At 34.7% G+C, this 12,175-nt stretch overlaps 1 protein-coding gene across 1 annotated transcript; it reads right to left on the bottom strand.

Annotated features, from left to right (window-relative positions):
• Positions 1 to 27: 27 nt before the first annotated feature.
• On the bottom strand, positions 28 to 7,930 carry LOC135682163 (uncharacterized). Its single transcript, XM_065196923.2, has 10 exons — positions 7,634 to 7,930; positions 7,215 to 7,249; positions 6,340 to 6,425; positions 5,812 to 5,884; positions 4,857 to 5,262; positions 4,300 to 4,382; positions 3,096 to 3,660; positions 2,490 to 2,713; positions 1,756 to 1,859; positions 28 to 863 (listed from the first exon to the last, which is right to left on the bottom strand). Exons 1-10 carry the CDS (start codon positions 7,722 to 7,724, stop codon positions 848 to 850), a joined length of 1,683 nt encoding a protein of 560 aa, XP_065052995.2. The 5' UTR covers positions 7,725 to 7,930; the 3' UTR covers positions 28 to 847.
• Positions 7,931 to 12,175: the final 4,245 nt, after the last annotated feature.

The raw sequence follows: 12,175 nt of genomic DNA on the forward strand, positions 1-12,175 counted from the left end.
AGAGAAAGAGACATTTAAAATCATATTTGTGTCATGTTAATTCTACACAAAGATTGAGAACTAAATTTGCTTTTCAAAGTATAAGAGGGTTAGTAAGAACTGTTCTTTTCTTTCTCTCAGGACCGTTCCGTATGACCTATAGTTAAATTCTACATTCAACATTATCTCAAATAGTTTCTTCCAGTCTAAAAAACAATCCAAATGAAAAAATGCGTCCAATTATGCCTTTTATATGCTCCAAATAATAACAATTTCCACCAAAGAAAACAAAATAATGATTTCAACGAAACACAAAACAGCGAAATGCATAGGTAATAACAGGTAAATAAAATCTTCTAAAATATCTTAGTACTGCCTGGTAGATGTAAAATGTTTGCAATTTAACAATCAATTTGGACAAATGTCGGTCAATGTGTCTCATTCTGTATCTGAAAACCATGTAAATCTATAAGGTATCAGCAAGTGGTCTCTAGGCTCAAAGCAATATGCTTTCATATCACGTCACATCTCGTACGTTTATACATAATCTGTAGTTCGTTTCTGACAATCTATTCAACAATTATCTATGGCTTTTTACATTGTAAATATTGATAACATTACATCAAGTTGCCGTTGGATTTCTAAGCTTCAACAAGAACCATTAACTTAAACAGAAATTTAAATTCGTCAATGATACGTCATTTCACACAATTGGGACTCTGCTTCTGACCACAGGTTAAAAGCGTACCTTATGTTCCTGTCTCATCGGCCTCATCAATTCACCTACTTTGCAAACCATGAAAGCTTTCGATGGGATGATCTTCCAAAAGGCACAAGGCCTAAATGTATGTGACTTTTTTTACTCTGTTCACTTTTTCCGTCTCCTACAACAACAAAACATGCTTTCATAAGTTAACCGCAGAGTAACTCTGTAAATCACTTTTACGAAAATGACTGACAATATATGCCAAAGAAAATAAGACAATTACAACAAGAATGTTTTCAGTCACGGTGATAATTTATTTAAAGATATACTCGGAGAGGGAGCAGAATGTAATTTTGAACTAGCCTTGTGCCCAGATATTTATTGGGTCAACATAGTCCTGGTCGCCAAGTTAGCAAGTTAGCGTCGAGGGTGCCTGGGCTAGGCGTTTTCTCTCTTAAAATTATCAAGGTGTGTAAGAAAATAATTCGTTTTTATGCATTGACGCGTTATTAAGCTAGGACGTGGGAAAGCACAAACTTGTGTTGCATCCACAACGATGTCCGTACATTAAAAAAATGATATGACTTTAAATGATTCACTTTTTTGGTGTGGGGGTTTCAAGATCTATTCTTGGCACTTAACTGTTCTTTAACCGTGGTTTATTTGGCCGAAAAAAAGCCAATGTCAACGCTCTCAAGTGAAATAGATTCTAATCCATGGACTAAAAAATTGCACCTATGGGCGACATCGATTTGATAAAATGGCACAGGTTCTAGTGCCCTGAACAGGATGCACTCCAAAAACGGGCCAAGCCTAAACGCGTGATCTACATTCCAGTGGAAGGCGCACTTTGTTTAAGTTTATTCGTGTCATCGAATCGGATTTATAGAATTATCCGTAAGTGAACTTAGGCCCAACTGTGTAAACGTAACATTGGCATTGCTGATAAACAAAGTTTGATAGATGGGCTTAGCTTCAGATAAGGAACGAGATTCTGCAGATATTTTGCACATCGATTTGAATAAAAACCGACTGTGGCTAATGCAGATAGGTAATATGAAAAAATTCACCTTCTTAAATATAAGAACACGATATTGACGATGAAAGGCCATAGGAATAAGAACATGAAACGGCGAGACGGAAGATAAGAAGCCCACCAAGGCCTACGATTTACCTGCAACCGATACAAATAATTTTAAAAATGAAGTTTATGACAAGGTACTTATTTCTAGTTTTTGTGCAACAGTTTAGGCACGATCAAATAAAATAATCCATGCATGAAAAACAGGGAAGCTAAATACTGTCTCCTGCTTTGTTTTGCGATTGACATGAGTACAAGACCATTTATTGGATATAAAAAACTCAGTAAAACTGAAGTCTGCGTATCGTTCAGTGTATAAGACGCATCCGCCTTTCTAGACTTTGACAGACACACAATTATTTCTGCATCACTGGTTTCTGTATCACAAGCCTGTTTGCTAATTTCAGTATCGATCTTACAGTGTATAAAAAGCGCCCTTAGCCTACATATGTTTGGTAAATATAATAAGAACAGATTTCTGTGTGTCTACATTGCACGCTATGTTATGAGCTTCCATTCACGCATAGCAAAACAAATAACAAACCATATTATTTTCATAAGTATTTTTTGGCACAACAGCATTATCCAAATTTTTTCTCGATCCCCTTTTTTCTCGAAGCTTCTTTCTCGATTCCCTGATTCTACCTGACTCATATTATAATACTGCAAAATTAGATTTGATTAGTTGAATTAGCTAAATAGTAAACAAACATATTAACTCACTGCTTCCGTAACCGAGGTAACTCTGTTTTCGATTGAATCAAGCCTCATCAGGACAAGTCTCATATCATGCTCTAGCCGGCCTAAAGCCTTGACAATTTGTTCACCAATCGTTTCTCCTGACGTGCTCGAGCTCCGTGCACTTTCACTAGAGTCCGAGCTGCTATCTGCGTTGGCTCTTCTTAGTCTGCGAGGAATATGATCCCCTGCTGGCATGGCTGGTTCCGCTAGAACAAGAAAAATTCTTTTTGATAACTGAAAACGACCCAAAATGAGGAATGAGCGCCGGAAATATTTCATAATTTAAAGATGACATCGGTGTTTCCGTAATTCACGAAGTTCTTTATCACCAAAGGGCTGTTTACTGAGAATCATTACACACATGGTTGGTAAACATTCATTTAAAAAATACAAAATATTCACTTCTTTACCATCATAAGATTTTTCTTTCTTAAGAACTTCAGGTTGAAAAACATCGAGGCTTAAGTTGTCATTAGATAGAAGACACAGAACTAGTAATACACGCTTTTATGGCACTGAAAAATCATTAGGTTTTCTGTTTCAACCTTTAAAATAACACATTTTTCAAGCGACATTGTAAGGCTTTACCAATAGACTGTTGGTGGCCAGTTTCCTCTCTTGATTGCCTACTCCCTCTTTCACTTTTGGTGAGGTCGGTTTGGCTACTTCCCCTTGCATCTATCACCAATTCTCTTTGTCTATGGCTTCCTTGCTCTTGCTTTTCCGATTCCACAACAGCACCTTTGAAATCTCGATGGCCACTCCTTGACAACTTGCTTCTTCGATTATGGCTAGGAAATTTCGACTCGAATTCATGTTTGAGTTCTGCTTCAAGTCTTCCAGACATCGGTTTTCTTATTTCATTGGTGTGAATGGCGTCCTGCTCTGCTGATAGTGAACTAAGCGTTGACGTATCAGTATGGCTGCCAGCTGAAAGATTTTCACCGATATGGTTCCCATTTGTACCAAATACAGCTAGAGGTCTCATTTTCACAATAGGTGTACTTTGGACATTTTTCCCAACAAAGCTCACATCGTCAATTTCGCATGAAGATTCTGTTTTCAGTAAGGAACTATCTCTAGTAACTTGAGTAAAATCATCCAAAACTGATTCTTCAACGGCATTTACTGTGCTTACTGTTGAGGTGGTAACCTAACAGGAAAAACCCATAAAAATATATTTTTCCTTTTTAACTACCGGTAAAATCATTTGAAGCTTAGAGCATTCAAATAATGAATTTTATGGTCAAGAAAGAATTTCAACAAAATTCTTGACTTTACTTCACATACGGTCCTTAAAATAATGTCATAAATATTTCAGATATATTATTGTTCTGAAAAAAGTATAAATAAAGTTATTCTAAAATACGAAAATACCCAAATACGGAATTACTTCATAACAGACTCTCAAATGTAACTCAAGTCTCTGGGAGGGGTGGCACTCCCAAACTTCACCTGACATGTGCTATGGAGCAGGGCATCTTTTTCCCATAAAATTTTTGAATAGGATATCAAAATAAAGAAAATTTTTATAGGACAGGGTCTTTAGGAGCAGAAATTTGAAAATTTTCACATAGTTTTCTTAGAAAAATCATGTTCTGGTTATGTTTATATTTTAATAGGACAGGGAATACTTTAGAAATATTTTCTATGGGACAGGGTTCTCAGATAGCCCAGTAACATAAATAGAAAATAAGGTAATTCATGAAGTTTCTGATTAATAGTAAGAAGAGTACTGAACAAAAATAGAAAACATAATAAAAGAGTAGAGGGATATAATTTATCAACATACCTCATCTGGATTGACTGAATCGCAATAAACATCATCATCACTGCTTTCTGCATCAACATATGATGAAATTTGCATTTGCACTGCTGGTAATAAAGAAAAATGTTTGATGGCATTTACAACATGAAAATTTATTTTATTTGCAACATGCTTTACCTTTTTTTGTCAACTTCTGTCATGAATGTAAGTTCACTATTGCAATTGGTAATTGGGCTAATAAAAACGTTACTGCCAAGAACTTAAAATTAAGATATTACGATATGTCTAGATATTAAGTGATTCTCCACTTTGTTAGATGTAAAGTAACAGTTATTACTTTCATTCCCTTAAAGACAATTGAATAAAATATATGTGAGCCAATCACATTGTATAATTTCAAGTCTTCTAACTATCTTCTAAAATGTTTATATCTGCCAGGACAATCAGGACAATCTGCCAGGACAATTTTGACAAATACCTTTTAAAACAAAGACCTTTAAAACCTAACTAGGAAATTGAACTGTTACCTAAAGAAGCTAATTATTACCAAACAAAATATTAGCAATTTATTCTATGCTTGCCTTGAGGCGAATCACCCATTTCATTGCTGTCTATGGTTCTATTGGCAAATGAAACTTGATTGCTGTCAAAAGTAGAGTCCATATCTTGAGAATCCTTGTGTTCTTCATTTCCATTCTGTGAACAATTTTCATCCATCTGGACCAACTTTACATTAGAACCGTTTATCTCAACTAATGCACTACCATTTCTGCCTGCTTTATCTAAAACCTGACCATTGATCTTGCCATTAAAATGTGTCTTATCTTTTAACTTCTTTTTTTCTTCCATTTTCTTTTCATATATTTTTATCTCAGCAATGGCAGCAGGCATTTCAAGACCAGTAAATTCACAAAATGGAATAATTGCATCTGAAAACTTTTTCTGAGTCTCTTGAAACTCCTCCATTTCTGTAAGTTTCTCAAAATGCTACAATATAAAGCAAGCATGCATGCTTACAAAATTTGTTCAAAAGAAAACTAAAAACACAATATTCTAAAAATATTCTGAAACACCACTCTTCACTGAATTGCTCAGGAAAAAGCATTAATTTTTTACAGTTGAGCCTAAAAACAGAAAAAACATATTTTCTTCAGAGTCAAAGAAAAGAAGAGAAACTACAACATTCAATTCAATACCAAGTCTATCAATGTGGTTGTGAGCATACAAGGTACCAATTGTATGCAGCCTTCTTTTCAAATTCTAATCTGGCCTGCATTTGCATGTAAAATTTTGCTTCTTTTCTGGCCACTGACTTACAGTTAATATTCAGTTTAAGTAACACACAATGTACTTTAATATGCAATGTTTTGGATTATTTGTGCTATTTGAAGTTTTGTAGCACTAAAGGCATTTTTCAACATGACTGCAGCTGACATAAAATGAAATATGTATCATAATCCTCCTGAATTAAAAACGAAGTAAATGTATTCACTTGAAATATGAAAGGTTCTGCCTTTTAACCTTAAACTTATTTACCTTTTTTATTTCAATTACATAATTTTCCATTGCCTCTTCCTTAGGCATGTCACCAAGAACACTCCAAGCATCCCTAGACATATAAAGAATGAAATATTTGTTAACCTAGCATCTGTTGAATAAGAAATGAATCAATACCATTATATTTGCTTTACAGGATGTAAATACTTCATAAACATGATATTTTCACTTCTTTAACAAAGTGTCCCTCAGCTACAAACATATCGCAGGTACCATCATGCTATCAATTATACCCCAGTGCAAAATATCACAAGCCTTATTTTGTTTTGAAAGCAACAATTCTTAATGATTTGTTTTTGAGATGAGTTTAATATTTTTTTCTTTGTTACTATTACTTCATGCTATTTCAAAAGGCTTAGCAACTTGACAGGATTGCGGTTTAAATTAAAAACTTCTGAAATAATCATAAAAGTAATCTACAGTGGAATCCTGATATTACAAAATCCAGATGCAACTTATTTTCTGGGTAACAAAAAAATTTACAAAAACAATGAAAATTGCTCTCACCATTTGGCTCTCCCGACCACATCCCAAAAAGCTGGTCTAGATCCCTTGCATGGTCCAAATTTTGCTTGCTTGTAATAACCATAAACCTTCCAAAAAAGTAACAATTTCTTTAGAACATATAACTAAAGGTCAACCTTAGTTCAGGCCTGGACGTTTGAGACTGACAATCACCCATGTGCGCCTCAGTGCCCTCCTAGATCGTTTGAGATGGGCAATTAATCACTTTAAGGCACTTCTATACAAATCAGAAAATTCTGCACATAGAGCCACAATTTTCAGAACTAGAATATTTCTAGACAGTTCTACCAATTCTAAAAATTTATTGCACCTGCCACTTTTAAGGGCTAAAATTGTATCAAATAGCAGTTAATGCCTTTATGGTCTGCACTGTATGGTCGGTCTAAGCAAGATCTCACATGTGCACAGTTATTTAGTCATGTTTTTCTCATGTAAACCTCTTTTTACCAGGCATATAGATTGCAAAAAAGAAGTTACCCATAAAAGTGTTATAGCAAAGTCAGTTTGCAATTTTAAATTTTGGCTTGAAGCACTACAAGGACTTTACATGTCCATGTGCTCACTCTACAGACTGGGGTAAGGAAATGTAAACATTGATACAGGATGGAGTATCAGACATTCTGGGAGGAAAAGTCAATGAGATCCCAAGTAAACAACAAATATGTTTATTATTAATGAAAATTACTGTTTTCATAGTCTTTTATATGTCATATAGTGCTTGATGCGGAATACACAGCTCTGTCATGCTTGGATCTACAGAACATGATAGCTTTAAGTAATTCTAAGTGTATTTATTTGTGATCCTAATCTACAAGTTTATCACAATAGACAAATTGAAGAAAAGACTTAGACTTTACCTTAGATGCCTCACTATATGATGGTTGAAAAGGCCCTGAAAAAGTATAAAAGATGATTAATTGACAACTGTTAATAACTGGCAAAACAAATTTTCTATCCCTGACTCTAGCAAATTAATTTCATTCAAATACTAACACCTTTTAAAAAACTTTAGTGATAACATGATTACAAACTTAGTCAAATGACAAGCATATCAATAATGTTGAAAAATGCAATAAGCACGATTAAGGCTCCTCAAATATCAAAGTTATGAATTGTCTAAAACAACCATACACAACATAGCATGCACCATGGATGGAAAGGAAGGGGAAAATCTTTGAGTTAGCCTTCTTTTCTGAACTATACAATGCAGAAAAGATATCACTGAACCTTCCTCTGGGGAAACAAAAGAACGACTTGAGTAAATATTCATACTAACCTTTCTGTGGCAGCGATCGCACTAGCCCGACAGCACTTTCAAATTTTAGCACAACAAGGTCTGCTGCAGACGTCTCGGTTGGCATAGGCATGTCTTTTCGAATATTTTTTGGCTAAAATCAAATTTTCTTCAAGCGTAATTTATCAAAAAGCAAAGGATGCAAATAGTTGGGTTCTTTATATTAATCATGACAGTTAAAGGTCTGCTTGATCAAACAAAGACGTTAAATATCCAGCAGCTTCTTCTTTACTTGCAACACAACTTCGCCATTTCAATGACCTTCGAACTGCAGAGGTCCGGGTACTAGTATACACTCCTCCAGGTCTTCACCTTTGGGGCAATGTCCTTGAGAAGTTTCAGTCTTGTCTTGGGAAATGGAAACTATGGATCGCACACCAGCCACATAAAATGCTGGGGGCTCCGGGGCTTGCACCAAAAAATTTTAGGCCCACACTCTTCAGAAAGTCAGAAAAAGCCCTTTTCAAAAAAATGCCTAGTTCTTTCCTTCTTTATTTATAATCTTCTGATTCAGAGAAGATTTGGGATAGCATCGGGGATAAAACACCCAGAAAACGAACAACAAATGAAATGAAAGATCAATATTGCAATGTTATTGAATCTTGCTTGTTTCATTTTCAAACTAAGCCAGGTTTTTATCCATTGAAATGATCTTTCTTCTGCAGATACACTCATTGCTGGGTTCAACGTGATCATTGCTGGGTCTGCTACAATTATTGATAATATATAGTCACAAACTTAGTTAGTATTAACATTACCTGTGGGAATATTTTGCCTGGAATATTTACCCGCTTCCATCAATTTCTTCTTTTAAAAACGTTAAGCTATTGTGTACTAAACCAAATATACTGAAATACGATTATTCAAGATTTGATGAAAGAAAATTTGTTGAAGACTTTGGAAAAACTGATCTGATTTATTTACATTGCTCGTCTGGTGCTGAAGCTATCCAAATTTCTTCAAGATGTTACTTCTTTGGTTGAAAAACATTTGCCAATTAAAAAGAAACAAAACCTAGAACCAAACCATGGATTAACAGCAGAATCCAAAAAATGGCGAGAATTCGAGATCGCATTTTAAGGAAAACTAAAAAAGATAGATCAAAGACTAATCATGATCTGTACAAACAATTCAGATACCGTGTGGCTTATGCTTTAAGAGATTTATTTTCAAAAACTACTTTTCTTTAAACAGTCAAAATATGAAAAAGTCAAGAATTAAATCACTTATTTCCATAAAGCCTCTACTGCTTCTACAATATTTGCCAAAAATAACTGGAACGCCTTCCCATTGCAGCATGCGAATAAACAAAGCAAGTCTAAAACTACCTTACCAAAATATCACTGCCGCTTCAAAAATTTCGACCCCCTCCCCCCGTACAATGTTGATTTATTTTCTCAATACTTTCATACAGCTTTCAGTAAATAAATGTTTACCTTCAGGATCAAAACAGTCCAATTGAACAACATTGTAATGGGGGGTAGGGGGGATTTTTCAAAAAAGCTTCAGCTTTGTGCAAGTGTTAAAACAATTTTGTCAAGGATTGTAGTATAAAGAAAATCGAAAACAAAAGCGGAAATACAACCTCTGATCCATTTAAATTGTTTAATATTCTAAATAGCATTTTTGCAAAAGTTGCAGAGAACATTACCAGAAGCATGCCAAGAACATCAAAGTCGCCTATATTACTAATAAAGATCCAAACTCAATATTTCTTTCTCCTGTCACCTACATAGAGGTCGAGGAAATAATTCTCAACCTGTCAAAATCTGTAGGACCACACAGTGTCCATAATGACTTATTTAAAACTCTAGGCCCTCACATCTCTTAAGCCCTAGCCAAACTCGTCAATCAATCTTTTCTTGAAGGCATCTTTCCCTCTAAACCCAAGCTTGCTAAAGTGATCTCCCTTTACAAAAAAGATGATCCTGATATAGCCTCTAATTACATACCTATCTCTCTATTACCTTTATTCAGTAAATTGTATGAGCGATTAATGTACAGAAGACTTTCTTCCTTTCTCATCTACCACAAAATGATATATTATTTATTCTTAAGAATATATTGAACAGTATATTCTTTAAATTGAATCTATTTTGAAAATTTTATCTTGTGACATATGATTCTCGTCGTCGTATTGCTTTGTTCCTGTATATCTTCCATAACAACACTCATTGCAAGATTCACAGAATCCGGCGGACAGCCTATCCTGCGGTTCTTCCTTCTTACACAAAATAATATATCCCTTGCAATTTGGATTCCAGGAAAATCATTCAGTTGATCATACGCTTGTTAGTATGACTGAAGTCATGAGGTCAACTCTTGACAATAAAAAATATGACTGTGGTATATTTCTTGTTTTACAAAAAGCCTTTGATACTGTCAATCACAGTATGCTATGCTATGGTATCAGGGGAAATGCCCTTAGATGGTTTGATTCATATCTTTCAAATAGAACCCAGTATGTTTCAAATAATGGAACTAACTCTGATTGTTTGAATGCTGCATGTGGTGTACCTCAGGGATCAGTACTTGGACCTCTTCTTTTTCTAATTTTCATCAATAACTTGCCTAATGTCTCAAAGAAATTGAAATTCTATCTCTTTGCCGATGATACCAACATTTACTATGATACTGAAACTCTCGAAAAACTTGTTAAAACAGTTAATATCGAGCTTAAATGAATACAGATAAATACACGATAAGTAGGGGGGAAGGGCATACATCTAATCAAAATCAGAAAAGTTTTGCATGAGCGTCATAAATTTGGATAGAGTCTACAGGATCCCAGAATGTTACCCTGGGTACCAGACACGCTAGGTAACAAGCAGCAATGGTTGCCATCTAGATCTCTCTTTCCATCTTATCATACCTTTTGAATGTTAAAAAAATCTGCAGCGTATAGTGAATTGCAGTTGACGCTTCTACCGAGAAACTTTAGAGGAAACGAACACAACATACAATTTTACCTAAAGAGGGCCTGGAATTTTAGATTTAGTACCAACAAAAAATCTTCAAATCTTCGAATCATTAGTTTGTTTACTTTTATTCATATCAAGGAATATCATTTTTAACCAACAGAGCAACTATCTTTGCTCGATCCTTTATTGATTCTATGACATGAAAGTCTCTGAAATACCTAAAGCGTTCCTGCCACCGAGTGGATTTTACCTGAAGTTTCCTTTTGAGATGCTATTTGGGGAGGAGGGGGTTGCGACACCCCCAAAACCCCCCGGTCGCGACGTCCCTGCACCTATCAGACTAGGTGATGCAAAAGCGAGAAAAGGGAAGGAAAGATGGCAGGAAAACTCCAATTATTTTCGCTTCTTCCAATTTCTTGTACCCAGGGTAAGCGAATTTTTAAACCTAAGTGCAAAAAAATGCTTCTCGGAAAATTAGGTAAAAATAACACAGTTCTATAGTGTAATTTTCAAATTATTTTCAAATTAAATCGAATAAGCATTTAAATTATTTTGCTTATATTCAACGTATAAATTTAAGAACTTTCCCCATGTTTGATCGATAATTCTTGTGTCTGTTTTTTTAATAAATACATCGATAATCCCCCCTGGAAAGAATGGAATGTAGAAAATTGGGATGGTGGAAATCACCTGAACTCGATCATCAAGTCTTTGTGTCATACTTTACAAGTATGTCCTTCTCTTGCTTATTTACAACAAAACACAATTAGACTCTTCTTTTTTTAAGAACAATTTTATAAGAACACGAGCCTAAAAATTGGTCAAAAGTTAAGAGCAAATTAAGATAAAGCTGAGGCTGAGCTTCTGCAAAATGCAATTTTAAACAACGTTTTTTTTCTCAAAATCGAGGATTTTAGCGATGTGTGGGTGCTTTTTCGGTGAATATTCAAATTTGTCAGCAAATTAAGGCTGTCTCACTCACTTTGTTGGCAAATGAGGCCTGTACACCACCCTAGAGCGAAAAAAGCACTCGCACTGCTTACACCCTATTAGATTAAGAACAAATTAAGAACAATCCAGCCTCAGATTTTCGAAAAAATTAAGAACATTCAGCCTGAACTTAAATTTACTGGTTCTTTTGAAAAAAGAGTGTGCGTTCTTTTTTAACTAGAACATTGTTTATAAGAATATTCAGACACAGAATCATCCAGTTTTTAAGAATATGATACAAATATTGCCTAGCCTCAGCTCGTTTATTTTTGGCTCATTTTTCAGTAGCTGCCTGTTTTTTGCTATGATCTTCACAGGGAATCACAAAAGCTGGAATATCTCATTTTTCAAAAAGTGTGGTTTTTATTCAGGAGCAGACAATTCCCCTAAAACCATATCAAATTTGGAAAAAATTATACTTTATAAGAGCAATTTCAGGCTCAAAACGAAAAATTCTTAAGAACATCCACGCAGGAAAAAATTTATTGTATTCTTATAAACAAAAAATGTATATGGTATAATAAAATATTGAGAAAAATATAGGCTAAGTTGATTCTACAACTTATCTATTATACGTATGTCAAATTATTCATACACTACTTGTCGGACGAAA

The sequence above is a fragment of the Rhopilema esculentum genome, chromosome 16 (genome assembly GCF_057945365.1).
Source record: "Rhopilema esculentum isolate cy_ngs chromosome 16, ASM5794536v1, whole genome shotgun sequence".
Taxonomy (NCBI): Eukaryota; Metazoa; Cnidaria; class Scyphozoa; order Rhizostomeae; family Rhizostomatidae; genus Rhopilema; species Rhopilema esculentum.